Below are 18,277 nucleotides of genomic sequence, written 5' to 3' on the forward strand. Positions count from 1 at the left end.
CCCCTTGCCATCGCAAGTGCCTGGAACCATAACAGCTCTGTGGTTAAATTGTTAAAAGTAAATTACAATGTTTATTACTAAGCGGAGCATACTATAGACCTTTACATAGTGGAGATTGTATTAACTGACTTTTTGCAAGGAATGGTTGTCATTCGCCCAATCATGCATTTTTTGTGCCCAACCACGGGATCGAACCTGCAAGCTATCACTTCAGAGATATCTGCTCTACCAACCCGGCCACCACGGGTGACTCATAATAATTGGCTGTAATGTAACTCAATAAGTTTTGGAATTTTATACAGAGCTATTCAACAGCATTCTATGGTGGTCAACGGCTGGTCGGCCCCGATTGGGCACATTGACGGCAGTAGATGTGTCCATAGCAAAAGTTGGGAGATGCCAAACTGCCAGCAAGTCCCATCTGCTGGCCTTCCGGCGGCGACCTCTGGGCAATGCGCTGTAAGCTGTAGCTAGCAGGGGGCAAAGGGTGAGTGACCGGCGCCATAAAACTGGCCTGGCTACGGGAAGGAAATCCCTGACACCTGAAAACCTGATCGAGCCGGCCTTTAGGGCCTTCGTGGCTCAGGCTTTGGGAGTGCTGGTCTAATCAATTTGCCTTCTTAAAAACAACCAATTAATATAACACCCTCACAGCAGTTTCGGATGACAACCAGCTCTGTTAACCAACGACCCAGCATGGATATGGACAATAAAACCGGTACATAGAGTATTCCTTGCTAACAACCGAAGCATACACATTAGTACATATAATGTTCGCACCTTGCATACCTCTACAAAATAAAGAAGCCGTTCTGTTACAATATTAAGATTCACAGAAAAAGTTTAGCAAACCTGCTATTAAAGAACTGGCTGTAGGTAGGTACTAGTTACAAATAATTTTGTATATTGATTACAGAATATGTGTGACAAGTTTGATGGAAATGAGACTACCACTAGGTAGGTACTATATTATTATGTAAAGTTACTAAAGATGTACACGACAACGTTCTTCCAAAACAGATTGGACGGTGACAGTGCCGGCTTCAAAATTCTTTGAAAGTTTCCAAAAAGATACGGATTCTGAAAATGGGGTGATATTGAGCGAGAGCGAGATTCAGTTTCATTACGATCGTTGCAGAGCAAAGAGAATGTAGACGTTGCAGAGGAGAGGTAATTTTCATGATTATTATGAAAAAAAGGATTAAATTGTGTTTTTACTGGCAATTCTAAAAATAAATTCTACACATTATTTTTTTGCATCTGGCAGCACGGTAATGACACCAAGAAATATTTGATACTTGTCAAAATGGACACGTATGAAAGCGTACTTCTTGTTAAACCCGAAGTTTTTGTCTTTAAAATACCTCCTAAAGCCAACAACAGAGGCCACAGGTAATTATGTATACTTTGTCGATCTTTATAAATTTACAATATATAAATAATGCACGGATAAGATGTATGCACTAATACTTTTTTGATATTCAAGGGCCGCCGATTGGAATTTACAAGAGCCTCAATGGACAGGTCGCATGCGCCTCATATCAAAAGGAACAGAGTGCTTTATCAAACTCGAAGACAAAATAAATGGAGATCTTTTTGCCAAGTGTCCAATAGAAACATATCCTGGTACAGCTTTGGAGTCAGTCACTGACAGTTCGCGATATTTTGTTTTGCGAATACAAGATGACAATGGTATGTAATACAATCTCTTTAATGATTAATGATTAAAGCATTTTTTAATGATCGATTTCGTAATCAATTCCACAGAACCCATTCATGTTATTACAATGCTTTATCATTTTATTTCAATATAAGTTTAAACCAAAAACTTTCAACCAGCAAAACAATCCCACTACAAACTAATTTGCTATTGTTATTTAGTAACCTATACAGCTGCTTGGAAATATATTAGGGTCATTTAATTGTTGTTTTTTTCAATTAAATTGGTATATTATACATACTTAACTAATTACTTATAGTTGAATTAAAGTAAAAAGTCAAAAGATTTTCTCTAATTGAGTTTATTAATTTATTGATTAATAGTAATTATTTTGTCATGTCTGCCTTATTGGATTATCGAATCCGTGGTAATCAATCAAAATTGATAGAATCTATGTTGGGAATATAAGTAGTACTTACCTACGTCTTTCTACTCTTATAATTTTTGTAAAGAATTTGCTGTAGAATAGCAAAAGTTAAAACAGATGGCTTTGTTAGGTTGGTAGAATCGCAGTGACATTACAATTATTTGTAGGTAGTTATAATAATGAATATCATAGGTAAGTCTGGTTAGGCTATTATAGGTAATATTAGTTATACCTTATTTTAAGAGCTCTCCTGATGCACAGTCGGGCTGTTCGTGGAATACAAAAAACTTACGACAAATTATTTAATTATAAATAGCGTGACGAGTTTTATGATTTATAATGTTTCGTTTGCTTTTAAAGGTGAACATGGGTTCTTTAATAGATTATCAACTTTATGCATGGTTTTACATAGGCAAATAATTGAAAATTTACCATTCAACACCTTCTACGTATAAAGCCGTAACTGCAAAATTTTACTTTTCAGTAGTACGATTTTAATAAATTTTAATGACACTACAATGTTAATTTTTAATACTTAAATCGTAATTTTTTAGTTGATATATTATATTTAATAATTTTTTTTTTTTTTTGATTATCATTGTATTATCTTTAAAATTATTTAATAAAAGGCAATCAAGTCAAAATAGCCAAAAACGCGGTTACAGAATTTTACGTAGGAGGTGTCGAAATAATATATAAAGACGTTTACATGATGTTTTGTTTTAAAACAATATACTTACGGACTCGTCCACTTGTTCTCTGGGGCAACATTGCACTCCACTGTCAGTACCAATGTATTCACCTGACTCATGCAGTCTGAACTCGTCTGGTGCGAATTTGTTTGATTCGCTTTGATTGCTTGCATTTTCCTACAAAATGACAAAAAAATACTAGGTACTTAAAATAAAAAAAAACTTACTTCAATAATTTTATATTCTGGGTAACTTTGTAATACTTAATATTTTATTATTATTAAGAAAATAATAATTGTAATATTTTTCAATTGGTTAGAGAAATACTGGTGGTCCCTAAAGGCGAGCGGGGCCTGATCATAACGTATTAAATACAATATACATATCCAACGTGTGGTCCATAGACGCTGTAGAGTAAGAGCATCCCCAGAAATATTTGATAAATTACTATCAGTAATATTATGCATTTATTGCGCAATTGTATTGTTAATTATATTAAACTACTTTGAATGGGCTTTGAATGGTGGTGATTTCCTTGATTGATTGTTGTTATAGATAGACATTCTACATTATAAATAATGTGCAAATCTTCTTGGAACGTCGAAGAGTTACGACACCATAATAAATCATTCCATACTACTTCCATCAGTTGCTCGTCATTATCCAATTATTAGTTACAAAACCTTAAGTTGACAATATGTAGCAAATAGTAGGTAAATATGTTTTTTTCAAACGTTTCTCTACGTGCAAAAGTCACTAAGAACCTTTTTCATGTTATAAAGCAGATAGTACTTATGTCTTTTTATTACATTTTAGTGATAAATGGGTTTTGTTGCAATACTACGCATAATGGTACAGTTATCATCATTTCCATTTTCCAAATTAGCCAGGTTTTCAAAACATGTTTCAAGACAATTGCATTGTGATTGGCAGAAACAAATGTTCCACCAAGAATTGACAGCAACCCGGTTAGAGAAAAAAAAATAACTAGGCGATAAGAATAGAAATCATCATTAATAAAAGGCACATATAAAATATTAGAATTATAAATCCGTCTTCTTCGTATTGTTCCAACCTCTATCGGAGGGCAGTCACCTAGACGATCTTCGCTTTATCTAAATTTATAGCCCCTTTAAAAATTAAAAAATATCTGGTGCTGGTTAGTTTTTAAAATTCAATTAAACCCTGCCTAATGCAAACCATAATTGTTTAGGTATGCTATGGGCGATCCGACAAAAAAAAGTCATACTAATTTGTTTTTGTTGAATTAAGAATACATATTACAGATGTGTTTATTCAAGCCCTGCCTAACCAATCCATAATTGATAAAAAATATTCTTCTATCTATAAAATATCTAAAAATATGTATTATTTATAATAATAAATAATGATAATGATAAACGAATATTTTTTGACTATTATCTACTATGGCTCGGATTAGGCAGGGTTTAATTGAATTTTAAAAACTAACAAACACTATCTACACATTGTAGTCTTAAATCAATGAAAATAAATAAGTTTGACTGATGTGCACCATTTATGTCGGACCTTAACAGCCTATCACCACCCTTCGCCACTGTTAGGTAGTTCATATTTCAACACTGTTTTTACTATTTTTTGAGCACATGGGTCTCCACTGAGTGTAAGTTGTATTGATACTAATGCTAGGAATGATTGTTAGCCAATTCCCGAATCCACTAAAATTTTCCTTGGATTCAACACACATTGAAGTAAAGATGTGAATTTTGCCAGTCACAGCATTCTAACTCGTGACCCACGGCTTCAGAGATAGATGTTCTACCTCTACTCCATTATGTGTGTTAAATGAGGAATGTGAAATAATCGCATGAATCTAATCAATATGAAACATTTCCAGGGCGAGCTGCTTTTATTGGACTGGGTTTTGGAGACCGGTCAGATTCATTTGACCTGAACGTAGCGCTGCAAGACCACTTCAAATGGCTCAAGAAAGAAAAAGAAGCCGAGCAAGCTCCTCCACCAACCGAGCATGACTTTAGCTTTAAGGAAGGGGAAACCATCAAAATCAACATGAAAATAACAGTGCGTTGATTGATATGTATTTGTATAGGAATGTTGACATTCTTTTATGCAGGATTATCATATCCTGTATGAAATGAGAAGGGTTATTCCACATTTGCATTGTGAAGAGACATAGCAAAGACAACTAAACACTCTTCAACGATTCTAAATGACACTGAATCTTCTTTGATCAAATATTTGATTCATTTAGATGTGACAACTCTTCATCTATTATGTATTTGTTAAAACCTAGGATTGGATAAAGTAATGGGCTATTAGGGAAGGTCAAAGATAGGCAGACTCTGCAATTGTACTCTATTTATTTCTAATATTTCCTTGAAATATAATTTATGATGACCTGTAAATTGCTATGAAGCAATTTTGCATCTTTTTTAATGTCAAATGTATGATTTTCATAATATTTTTGATGTGTGGTTGCAAATGGCAAATAAGTTTTAATTGCTTGATCTCCAATAGACGTAAACTCTTTTTTATAATCCAAAATTCAGACAACTGGACTTTTTATCTGAATATTCTTGAACTGAACGAACTGGAGAATACTACCATTTTTCAAATGTCGAATCTCTTTAAGCATTATCAGATTTTGCCATGCTAATTCTTTGCTAGGGTTGGTTAAAACGCTGTTGTACATTGCAAGAGATCTATTATTAACATAATATTATTTTGCTTAGACTTATGCATCAAATTAATTAGTATATTTATACCTACTCATCCTTGCATTTATCTATAAATAATTTAAAAGTCTATGTCATCCGTTTGTTAGACACTTGAAATTTGTCATATGCAACAATATTTTGTATCATACACTGGAAGGGAAGTTTTGGATGTTGACTTTGTTGTTTGTTTTTAGAAAAAAGACGGATCAGAAGGCTCAAGTAAAGGGAAGTCTAGACCGAGCGGCGCTCTAGGTGGAGGGTTGCTGCCCCCGCCCCCGGGTGCCGGCCGGATTCCTCCGCCCTCCCCGCAACACACCCCTCTCGCCGTCACTCCCACCAGCGCCTCCGATTGGGGAGACTACAACGCTGCTAGGTATTTTTTTGCTTGCATATTTTTATTTTGCAAGTTGTTTTATTTACATATTTATAGATATCAGTCAGCTTGGAGGAATTTAGTCACATTTTAATTTAAAAACAATTAAGTGTTGATAATTATGTCATTATGATTCACATAATGTATCCAGCAATAAGTATGAAGTCAATATAAAATCCAAGTAAATAATTGTTTTAGTCACATGTTTTCCCTGTGTATTATGTTGCAATGGTTGGACTTTAACACGGGACTTGTTAATAATCGTTCACCTCAACACTACAACTTTACTGTCCTCAGCCAAATATATTATGTTAGTTCAAGTTAAAGATTCACAATGGGAGAATGTAGTAGATCACAGCCCACTTGCAGTTGGATATAGGTACACTAGACCTACTAATATATTTGTTAATTAATTATTATTTGCAAAATTAAATATGTTTCATGACAAGCTTACTTACTTATGTAATATTGTTAGGCCCATATCCTGCATCTCATATAATCTGGGTACATAGTATTATAAACTAATTAATTATTACAACACTGTTGAAATTGAATTCAAAATAATCATTTATCTACTTGACATAATAATTGATTGGTGAAAATGTAATGATCCAAAAGATTACTGAAATTATTATTATTGAAATTATGATGCAAGTATGTATGTATGTCACTGAGTCCATTTCCATAGTAGTGCATTCTAAAAATAAAGGGGATTTCCTGACTCGAGGATTCTTTTCCTGTAGCAATGTAATAAATAAAATCCATTATAATATTGCTTTATTTTGACTCGTAAGATAATAATCATTGGAATAGAGTGATACTATGTACTGCGATTAATGCTGCAATTACATTATGATTACGTCATGTACTGTCACATACTGGTATGACGACAAATTTAGTCTATGGTTTCGTCATTCTGCAGAAAATTTTGAATGATCACTATCTCTATAAATTCAATGATGGAGAGAGACAACGTATTAGTATTTTGAATTATTATTTATTTTTCATGCTAATTTCAATTAATTTAAACAGTTTCTACGTGTCCGTACGTTAAAATTACTTGCAATACTGCATCCCTAGATAATATTTTGAACAGAACCTAACCTGCAAACCATAGATAATAGAAAATCCATAGAGAAAACCACTAAAAACAAAGAACACACAATATTGACTGAAAATTTGAGTGAAAATGTGTAGGCATGTAGAAAGTGAAGAAAAATGTTCATTGAGTCATGCGGGTGTCGATGTAGCGCGGTACGTGTGAAGTGACCTCATTGTTGTTCTGGTGATTTCGGCAGATTTTGCTAACTGACATTGTTTGTTTAAATGTTCAAAATGTGCTACGGGATGGTAGCATAAGTATGATAACATTTTAAATACAAAGAAAAACGACATTACACACTTTTTTCCCATAGCGGCAGCTTACTGTGACAGCACATAACGTGATGATAATGTATTTGAACCTTTAAACTTTAAAGGTTTAAAGTTAAATCAACAAATCGTTCGACAAACTGCAATATTAAATTCTAATATGTCGTAACCCACAATCACAAATTTTACAGGAGACAAAAAAAACTGAATAATGCAATGTATGATGAAGCTCTAAATAGTTTTTTCTGTACATTTTTGTAGCGTACAACGCAGACCATGTAAACATCCAATATGCAAAATGTTCCATATCTCACTTGATGTCATATAACTGCTTGCAATTATTTTTTTGGTGTTATATAAAGTTCGTATCATTGAACCTGAACTGAACGAATCAAATGGCACCGTTGGATTTATTTGATTTGGAACCGTTTGGTTGAATGTCCACGGAAACGCTTTTCTGACAACTAATTAGTGTTGCCATTACTTAAAATTAATTCATAATATATTAGTCTCTAAAACAGAAACATATTTGAAACGTCAACTTGTTATGAAATTCTAACCTCCTATCGTGGTCTACAATAATACAAATTTAACAAACTGTCGTATTCATTCCTTTTAAATATACAAAATATAAAGAATGCTTCATAAATAGGTAGCCATTTAGTTAATTTATAAGATTTATAGGTATGACGAGTTTTTAAAAATTACTTTTGATTAGAGCTTTTCATAATTATTGACCACTTGTTCATGTCGACAGCATGATATTGTGACTTAGACGACAATCGAACATATTAAATTCGTTAGGTAATATAAAGATCATTCCGGGTTGATTTAACACAGTTTGTAGTTTAGAATCTCCGTTACAAAATATAAATAAAATGAAAATAAATTCTTTGTTTGACATAATAATTATAGTAATGATATTAAATCGAACTTGCATAGAAAATAGTGCTGGATTTTGAGATAATAACACCAAAAGCGGCGTCTTGTTCGCGTATGGTTACTTATGAATAATAGGTATTGATTATTAATCTATAATACATATAATTCAAGTGAACTCCTATGGTGTAAATATCTAACATATTAATATGAACACCTCACGATATATAAATGCCGAATAATGCTTATCAACACTTCGACAGATTGCCATTTTAGTCGATGGATCGTCCGAATTGGTTTGACGTTTCATGTCAAACCATTTCTGATGGTCCGAGAACGGTTTGATTTTCAATGATACACTGAACCAAACGTCAAATCTCAAACCATTTCCGGTCAACTACAATTTGTATGTATATTGTCTATGGTTTAATTTGATTTGTTTCGTTCATGTTGAAAGAAACGAACCTATAGAATAATATGACAATTTGTTTTTCTCAATTTAAAATAAAACTATTCATGAAAACTTTCTGATATTGGCAGTGTATATTAAAACTCTTCGCCCGAATCAACAAATATGTCAATTTATCCAAATTGGTGGGTTACGACATATTGCTGTTTGCCAAAGTAGTGATTTTTCAAACATCTGGTATTTTTTAGTGAGAAAACTGATGGACCTTTTCTTTCTAATATAAATTTTTTGTTTTGCTATCTTTTTTGTAATATTTAATGACAAATAATATTATGTTCTCTAAGAAAATAAGTCCAAATGACTTTTTTCATTTAGAATAAAAAAACATTTGAAGTTTTCAACATGTACTAACTTAATTTCACCAAATTTGGACTTACTGTAGTATACCTCTGCATACAGATTTTATTGTGATCGTCTCAGCCACTCTCTATATAGGCCTCTTATTGCTGTCTCTATTATTTTCGATCCTATTGGTTTATTAACCACACGGTGCCCATACGATATTTTTAGGCGTAATGATGACAAAATTTTGATTTAAGCAAATAATTGCATTTTATCTATGTGACACGGACATGTTTTATTACTTAAATGATTTGTTCTGATGTTATTGTCTTTGTTGTATAACAGCGGTGGCGCGGCGCCACCTGCCGCCGAGGAAGCTGACGCAGCCCCCCCGGCCTCATCGAACAGCAGTTGGGTGCAGTTTTAAGTAAACCTATTCTCTCTAATGTTTAATTTTCATATACGTTCCACGTTTAGAGTGATAATTATTGTTTAATTTTAAATGTTTTCAATCGAGATACTTATTGAGTGGCGTCATACATCGAGTAAGTAGTGTCATCCGATCATAAATGATATATCTGAAGACTTGTGAACGTTTACAGTTCGCCCGGTCGAAATCTTAAATATATAAAAGGTATTCAATATTAGCTTCGCTGTTGTTCTTCACCAGTAGCTATTTAGAAATAGTATTACATAATATTATTATAAATGTTATTAACTATCCCATCATTACTATAAGTGTTGTTCGGATAAATACATTATCTTTATATAATCCTGTACATTTGACGTGTTAATATGTAATATATCACTTAGAAGACTATTTTTTGTAGATGACTTTCTGTGGAAATTGCAATGCAACGTTGAGGATTACACTTCTTGAAATATATACATAATATATCATTGTTTGACGCATGAAAAGTTAGAGTACTGAAAGCCGTGCGCTTAAATAAAACATGGCTTTGAAAAATGTTTTAGAAATAATACTGAAACGGTATTCTTTAGCAAGAATAAAAAAAGACCTTTAGGTTTAAGCTAAGAATATGTAGGTAGTATATTATATTCATATTCAGATATATTAGAATAATGTATCGCAATAATCAATGTGCTACATCTATCTATTTATATAATATACTGTCATGTGCGTAAAGAATATTATGAATTTAGTAAACATAGTTGTTCTATAGAATGAAAAATATTGTTACGCTGCTAAGTGTGTGAAAAATAAAATATTGCTTTGATTGTTATGAACTCTTTCTATTATATTGTTTCTTTAAACAATAGAAATATAATTTTTCAAATAACAAAAATTGTTTTCAACTCCGGCAGATCTATTCTAACTATGTAACACTATAACACCTTTTCAATATATAACCCCATAGTGTTATGGATGTATTTTGTGAGCAAGACGGTTGTCTAAAATAACTGGTAGTATCTTTTAATTGGTGTGCATATTCGTGCCTTCTCCATGTGAACTCACACCTGTGAAGTTGTTGAAAATCTTTAATGACTTGTCGCTGGCAACCGGCGGAGGAGATGTTGCTAAATGTTGTTTTTGATGTTTCATAAGCCTGAGATACTTCACAATTGGAATACATCATAGCATATTTTTCATAATTTCAGAGTCTGAATGGATCTGCTGGCCACGAACTTATAGCTTATCAATTGCATACATAAATATTCTAGAAGCAGTGAAGTCTGTTGAGTCTACAGCAGTGTTTTTCAACCGGTTTTAACCAATTGTCCTAGTGTGCCACCAAATTAAACATTAAAAACCCACACCCATAATCAGCATTGTTTGGCAACTCGCGCAACCTGGGTGCTCTCATGTTTCGAGCGTCGTCAGTGATTGCATTGTTCTCGCACCTCCTGTTCAACCGGTATGAGTTGTATTTTGCAGGGAGTGTCATGTCTAATTATGTTGATGCTCGGTGTTCCATCGGAGGTTTGCAGACAGTCAAGTATGGTGTTTTAGTAAACAGGTTGAAAAACACTGGGTTACAGTATCAATCATTCTATAAAATATACTTTCATAGTTGCAAATTTAATATGTAAAGTAGGAACATCTTTGTTTCGCTTAATTTAATAGAATTTCTTATGACTATGTTGATAGAATAACTGAAAACTATTGGACGATATTCTTAGAATCGGACTAAATGTACTTTATTAAGTATATTTAGTTGATGATGTTTTAAGTCAGTGATTATGGTTTACCATGATAGATGACTGATGGTGATCATTAATCATTTTGGTTTGTAATCGATTCTGAGGCAGCAATTAGTTGTTACAAAAATTAAATGCTCAATATCAAACGTGCTCTACCTAAGAGTGTCCATATTGATTGATTATGATATGTAATAAAAAAAAAAAGATCTTTCAATTTATTTTAGCATAGTGGTTTATTTTATAAGTAGTTTGTATATTAAAATATCCACAATCATACATTAATTAGTGTACAATGAAAAAAAAAAAAAAACATTGTCGATAATGATAAAGTTTGGTTGATTTTTATTGAATTGTATACATTTCAAAATAATCATGATTCATTAATAATTATATACACAGAAGAAGCAACAGACATTTTCTATACGTGAGTGGTTTCTAAATGACATGTATTCATTTTATTAGTTTGAATTTCAGTTGTACCTCCAATCTTTGAATGCCCAATTTGATAATTTACACATTTTGTATATTAATCATATTTAATGCAATCTGGTTGTAAAATTATTTCAGCAATCTGTAATCATTGTAACCGCTTGTTATTTTATACCCTATATATTATAATGCATAGTCACAAGTTCGAGGTACAACTGAGAGTTGCGGCCCGCTATTGAGACATTTGTAAATGCATATTAAAATAGGAATTACTAGAGGCTGTCTTATACAATATGGTGGCATAATTCTTAACGTACCAAAATATTTTGAATTAGTTGATTTAAGAATAATGGTAATTAACTTTACAGTCTATTGATAACTTCTCAAAAGTAATCTAAAACTCTTTTGCTTTCATACAATCAATAAAAAACCGTTAAAAAAAAATTCAAATTAATAAATTCATTTATTCACAGAAAATAAAAATGCTCTCTATCATGTTGAATATAAATATTTATTGCGATTTTTAATTAACTCAACTGTATCCCAATAGTTTACTTAAAATATCCAGTTGTTGTTTGATTATGTAAAGGACTAAATTAATTGCTTACAATGTAATCTAATGCAATTCTAATCATATAAATCCATGTCTACCTTTAACTTAACGCAACAGATAAGTAACTATACCTATCTTTCATGGAGTTATGAAGTCATCACAATCATTCGGCAAAACGTTAAGTTACAATAAAATTGTGCAGTTAATGAAATAAAAATATATTATGTATTATTACATTCAATGTCTTTTCTTCGATGACCTGTGTTTCTCCCTGGAATGTTTGTCCTCCTTTTTCTTTTTACATTCTTTGCGTTTTTTCTTTTCACCGCTGTAAGAGTCTGACGATTGGGATCCCTCACTTGAATGTCTCTTTTTGGACTTTTTGCTCTTTCTTAAAGTTTTCCTCTCCAGTTTTTCCAGTTTTCTGTCAAAGTGAAAACAAATCATTATACACTCAACCTATACTGAATTAAATCTGTGTCGTTTACTGTCAATACCTGCTGGATTATAAAAACTGAAAAATATAATACCCTCCAGTATTTATAATAATTTTTATTATAACTAATTAATACCTAGTCTACTGATCTAGTCAGGGTCTAGCGGAACCCTGTAGTGCTGACGTGTCAGGGTTTCAACTTTTTGGTAACAGACAGAGTAACGAAAGATTTAACATCAGCTATGTGCATAAATTTCACAAAACAGGTTTATTGCACCAAAAATATTATAATAATAATATAATAATTCTTTCTATTTTTTCTTTCGATCCTGTCCGACCCTAACAGGATCATATGGGCTCCACAGGGTGGAGGTTTGTATTAACAGATTTTATTTTAACGAGACATGGATGTCAGCCACTTGCTCAACCTATTAGGTCCATACTCTGGCTCATACACAAATTGAAAAACAATATGTGTACTTGTAGGCGACATGCATTGTAATTCGCATTGTTTTTAGCCTCTCCTGTAAAGTTTTGAAAAATACACATAGCCTATTTTGAAGGTGCAACGACGATTCGTCACTGTTCTGGCAGAAGACACTAATTCGAAAAAAATGACATTCAGTTAGTACCAAAATGTTCCTTATTTCAAACTTTACCGTCTGGAAACCTTCTTAATAAATAAACAGTCTTTATTTTAAAGTCATCCTTTTTACGATTACTTAATAAACTCAGATGATAGACCATTATTTCAAACATTTTAACAACTTCAAAGTCAAATTACTCAAAACTAGTATTCTCCAGTTAGTGTGTTCTGCCAGAACAGAGACGATATATAAGGTGGAAAATTATGGAAAGAATTCGAATAAATACAACTTTTGAGATTAAATTCCATGACAAAGTTAAAATTGCAGAAGGTAATGAAATTACATAAAATCTGAGGTTACTTAAGTTTTTTTTGCGACTTTACTGCGGCAATTAAGTGCCATCGGGGTAGGGGTTCCCAGAAATTTTACAAAATGCTCCAAGGGTTCTGCTAACCAAAAAAACGTAGAAAATCACCGATGTAGGACGTAGGCACTTGTTTGTTATTAATGGTATGAATATAAAAAGTGATAGATAAATCAAAATAAAGGAAACTAAATTAAATTAACAATTTTAGTCAAACAGAATATCATCATTGATGCTACAATGTCTGCCAGTGGCGGAGGTAAACAAAAAGAATAATAATACACACTTAGGCAGTGATCAATGTATTGTAATATTATATCTGCAATGTATCATTATTACTAGTACTACCATATCTTGATTATGATTTTCTAGCGCTGTATGTAGTGTTTTGGGTTTATAGCGGGGGGGTCAGATGTGTAAATTTATACCTGAAAGTTCGTAGTTCCCCAGATCAACATTATGACGTCCGTAACCAAGATATAATGGTAACAACGATATAGTAATGTGCAGCACATTACATTTTGCGAATAAACCGAATACTCATGTTTAGTATATTTGAAATAGAAATTGAATAATTTTTGTTGTGTCTGCAAAGTTCAGCGCTGTTATGTATGTATGTTAAATCAAAAATGCTCACTTAAGAAGTTTTTTTTTCTGCTTGTGGGTGAGTCGGGCAAGTAGGTCGGGAGGTTGTGTTAGGGAGTCGTCGTCGGGCGGCAAAGCGGAGACGTCTCTGACGGCGAGGGGGATGGCCCCCGGCCGCAGAGCCAGCCCCACACTAGCCAGACCTGCCGCCAGCCCAGACCCCCTTCCCTCTTCTGTGTCTTCACCTCCTTCGCCGGACATGGCCCGCGCCTCGCTCATCGACAGGGCATAAAGGCTGCATTCTTTATCTATAATAAAAATATTAAGAATAAACACGATGGACTGCTGACACGGCCCCAAAATGTAGGCCATCAGCCGGCATTTTTCCTTAATAAATTAGTGACGTCACAACTTTTCGATCCGACCGTGAATGTCGATTTTACTTGAAAATACGTGCCCTATCTCTAAACAAAGCTATAGTAATTGTGTATTGAGTCCCATAGTACAATCTGAGTGACTTATAGCCCCTCAGAATGAATTACGGATGAATTTTCTTTCAAGGGGACCAAATGGTCTTATAAGGTGGAATGTAAGTAATTGAAATGTATAGGATTAAGGTTAAAAATAGATAATAAATTGTAAACGACTTATGGGATATCATTTGCTAAACATTGTAAATAAATGTCCATTTCTATTTAATCTGATTTTGAATTATATAAAAATAAATTTTATTTTTCCAAATTTAGTCGCGATGTTTTCGCCGCGGCCAAAGTCGAATACCTTAAATAAATAAATTATGATATCAAATATTGTCGTAATTAAAATCTAATGATTACGTTTTGTAAGTACTGATTACACACACTCAATTTAAATAATAAATTAATATTTCGAATTGTAATAAAAAGGGTACCAGTTTAAGTACCTACTTTTGTAAAAGTTAAATGAAGGAATTTCGAAAATGGAAATTCTGATAATGTAAGTCTAAGGACTCGGTTGCTCTCCTAATTTACAAATAAAAATTATTCTTTAGATCTGTCAATTAACCCTGACAGATCAATATTAAATTACCCGAAATAGGTAATTTTCAAACTCAATAAATGAAGACTTGTCATAGAAATTTAGATTGAAACTAATGTTATACCATTAAGTTGAAGTGTTCTATAAATATAATTGAATAAATTTTAATCGCAACCCTTTCCGGCTATCAGTAATTAGCCCGCAAAAGTTCTGCATAAAAGAAACGGACAAGTTTGATTTCTACCATTCTCTTTGCGAATACGTAGCCGTTCGGTAGTTTTAATGACTCACGCCGCTACTACGCATTATTTTTAGCGAAAATATTTTCATTTTTCCTTTCTGTTAGCTCGATAAACGGACTAACAGATATTTGGTCAATTTGTGTCGAAAGCACTATAAGGACTTTCACGATTGTTATCAAACTTGTACCGTCTATAGGTATTAACTAATTATATATTTTTACTCTATTGAATGATCATAATTTTCCGGAAAAGCCGGGAAATAAACGGCTTTTCTATGATTGGTCCAAAATTTTGGCCATTAGCTCTGTGGAGGAGGTAGAACGACCTCCCATTGGTCCATATTTCGAATGACGTCAAAATCTCGGGTTTTTCCCGCTGTGGGCCTATATAACGTCCTGTATTTCATGTACCTTCAGTCGTCGATTTTTCAGTATTCCCGGAAGGTTGTGCCCGGAGGCGATCCGAATTCGCTTAGTTTTTAGATATTTCTCGGATATTCATTCGGGAGATATTTCGGTCGCGTCGTAGTCTGACGTCACGGCGGATGACGTGTGTGATTCGAGTTGTCAATCGATAACGTAAATAATACTGCGCCGTATCATCGTTAGCGAGGTTATTTCCGCGATATATTTTTTTTTTGAAAGAGCATAGCTCCTTAAAGTTTACGATCGGCGACTCATAGTTATAAGTGTGTGATCGTACATAAATTAAATATAAAATAATTATAATTAATTAACTTTATTTAATAATTAATAAGATTTATAAAATAATTATGCAATTATTTGAAATTAAATTAAAGTGTATAATTGTCGATTATAATTAATTAAAAAGAAATTAAATTTATTTATCGAGAATAATTTAATAAATAATTTGAACTGAATTACCAAAAGGAGTTTTTTTTATTTTGAAAAATAATCAACGAAACATTTTATGAAAAACATCTGATACTAAGGAAAGCGACAGATAGTCAGCTGTCTTTGACGTTTACGTAAATATTTACGAAAATAAGTTCGATTTGAAAGACAATCAGATAATTAATGATCTAGGCACTAACCTATCGCTAGGTAGTGGTCCTAAATAATATAAAGTTAAATAATATTGATTAAGTGTATTCCAAAAGTGTCAATCAAGAACTTTAGTTGATCACCCTCTCCCCGAATAGTATCGAGCTAGCCAAACAAAGGTTCTTAATCGGTCCGAGGGCAGGACCGGTTGAAGATAAAGTACCTTTGAGACTATTCCAGGACCGGGGTGAACGTCACTGCCCCGGATCTGATATTTACTTAAGTTGTTCGATGTCATCATACTATTTATGTATTAATAAAAGTTTTGTAATGTGAACATTTATTTTAATATCAGTTTTACACCAAAAAAATGAATACACATGTTTGATTAATTTCATCAATACCACTGTAAATAAATTGACTCATAATTTATGGTATAATATTTCTTTAGGTATTTGAACACATCAAAACATCACCATCTCGGGTGAATAATTGTAAAATAGAATATTATTATATATTTAGCAAATAGAATAGATGACAAGGTCCGATTATACCTGTGTTAATGTGGCCCCATTTGTGGCATTTGATGCATCGCACATTCCGAACAAGAATTCCGAAAGGCTGATCTCTTATCTCATTGTCTCCCTTGCAATAGCTCTCTCGGGGGGCATTATACTTTCTCTGCCACTCAAACTTGTACTCGGGTTCATTGTCCTCCCGCTCCCGTTCTTTCTTCGCCCCCGGTGGCGGTTCATACATAAAGTTAACGCTAAGCTTGTCTTTACTCTCTTTGCTCAGCATGGCTCTAGAAATTAAGAATGTTTGTTCAAATTAGGTTATACTGGACATTTCAATCATGAGGCTCTACGTTTGGATCTGGAGCATCAGCAGTTGTTTACGCTTGGGAATGTCTCAGGCACAGATACCCAAATCTCAAGTGAGCTTTGACTGAGTTTAAGGAAAGACAATTTAATAAAAAAGTGCCATGGCAGAGAAAAGCACGAAGACTTATGAGAAAAACAAGGCGAAAATAAATGAATTTAATGATATATAAGGTTAAGACTGAGTGTGGTGCTGGGTGGATTGATTTTGGAAGGTCTATGTTTGTGGTGGACATTTCAATGAAACTTAATTAATAAATTGCTTCGTAAATAAGTCAGTTTGATAAGACATTCGATTCATGGCAGTAATTACTAATATTGAGTTCATTATCAAATTAGCACCCATGATAGAATAATGATGAGTGAGTCGCGGATTCATATACTGCAAGAGTATACTAACTTATTCTCGTGAAGATCTTGTTCTTTTTCATATTGCATCCGTAATTCTTCCTGTTTCTTTTTGTAGGCTTCTGTCTTTTGTTCTGCCATCCATACCTAATGAAAGCCCAATAGATTAATAAAATACCTACTTAAACATGATAATAAATAACAGACCACAGAATGGTAACTTTACTGTCATCTTACATTTTAATATGTTGATTTGATATGACATTAAATGGGTATATATTAATTTATAATATAACTTTAATATTATAGTAAGTATACATAACAATTGAAAATGCACACCAAATGAACTTGGGTATGGTGTAAAAGAATATTTACGATGAATTTTGTTCATACCCGTTTTAGGTTATCTCGGGAGGCCGGATGGAAAAACTTCTTACACATGTAATTATTAAAACCTTTCCCCATTTTTCCAGATGTTTTGGTAAAGACCGAGACTAAAAAACAAAACAGTTGAAGTGAGTCGCAAATGAAAAGCTGTCACTATTTCATTGACGAATGACGTTTGTGGCCATAGATTTTATTTTCTTCTCTCAACAATTCAGACTGAGCAATGAGCAAATGTGCGTTTCCCCAGTCACCGACCAACCTTGGGCCTAATTTATTAACAATTGTTTAAATTGACCTAGGTACAAATAATAGAAGAAATCAGAAAAAAAAATTTTAGATAAAAATTTACAAGGTCGCAATATTTATTTAGTGCTGTTGTTTCTTTAATAATAAAAAATATACACAGATTGC

At 33.0% G+C, this 18,277-nt stretch overlaps 2 protein-coding genes across 2 annotated transcripts; one reads left to right on the forward strand and one right to left on the reverse strand.

Annotated features, from left to right (window-relative positions):
* The first annotated feature begins 1,293 nt into the window (after window positions 1-1,293).
* LOC147064388 (NECAP-like protein CG9132) lies at window positions 1,294-12,251 on the forward strand. Its single transcript, XM_085957431.1, has 5 exons — window positions 1,294-1,392; window positions 1,487-1,692; window positions 4,656-4,840; window positions 5,691-5,869; window positions 9,216-12,251. Exons 1-5 carry the CDS (start codon window positions 1,307-1,309, stop codon window positions 9,295-9,297), a joined length of 738 nt encoding a protein of 245 aa, XP_085813557.1. The 5' UTR covers window positions 1,294-1,306; the 3' UTR covers window positions 9,298-12,251.
* On the reverse strand, window positions 11,245-18,036 carry LOC147064389 (corepressor of RBPJ and splicing regulator). The gene is made up of 5 exons (XM_085957430.1): window positions 17,873-18,036; window positions 17,532-17,626; window positions 16,805-17,055; window positions 14,040-14,295; window positions 11,245-12,439 (listed from the first exon to the last, which is right to left on the reverse strand). The coding sequence occupies exons 1-5, from the start codon at window positions 17,942-17,944 to the stop codon at window positions 12,253-12,255; spliced, it is 861 nt and encodes a 286-aa protein (XP_085813556.1). The 5' UTR covers window positions 17,945-18,036; the 3' UTR covers window positions 11,245-12,252.
* Between the last annotated feature and the right edge of the window lie 241 nt (window positions 18,037-18,277).

The sequence above is a fragment of the Rhyacophila brunnea genome, unplaced genomic scaffold, assembly GCF_057557595.1.
Source record: "Rhyacophila brunnea isolate RB1 unplaced genomic scaffold, BYU_Rbru_1.0 scaffold_7, whole genome shotgun sequence".
Taxonomy (NCBI): domain Eukaryota; kingdom Metazoa; phylum Arthropoda; class Insecta; order Trichoptera; family Rhyacophilidae; genus Rhyacophila; species Rhyacophila brunnea.

Bases quoted from the DNA above. Each gene is read 5' to 3' on its own strand.
- LOC147064388 (XM_085957431.1), top strand. From the start codon at position 1,307: ATGGACACGTATGAAAGCGTACTTCTTGTTAAACCCGAAGTTTTTGTC. The intron at 1,693-4,655 runs GTATGTAATACA...AAACATTTCCAG, and splicing joins GCGAATACAAGATGACAATG to GGCGAGCTGCTTTTATTGGA. The intron at 4,841-5,690 runs GTGCGTTGATTG...GTTTGTTTTTAG, and splicing joins AAATCAACATGAAAATAACA to AAAAAAGACGGATCAGAAGG.
- LOC147064389 (XM_085957430.1), bottom strand. From the start codon at position 17,944: ATGGGGAAAGGTTTTAATAATTACATGTGTAAGAAGTTTTTCCATCCG. The intron at 17,627-17,872 runs GTATGAACAAAA...GGCTTTCATTAG, and splicing joins CCCGAGATAACCTAAAACGG to GTATGGATGGCAGAACAAAA. The intron at 12,440-14,039 runs GTGAGCATTTTT...TCACTTTGACAG, and splicing joins CAGAAAAAAAAACTTCTTAA to AAAACTGGAAAAACTGGAGA.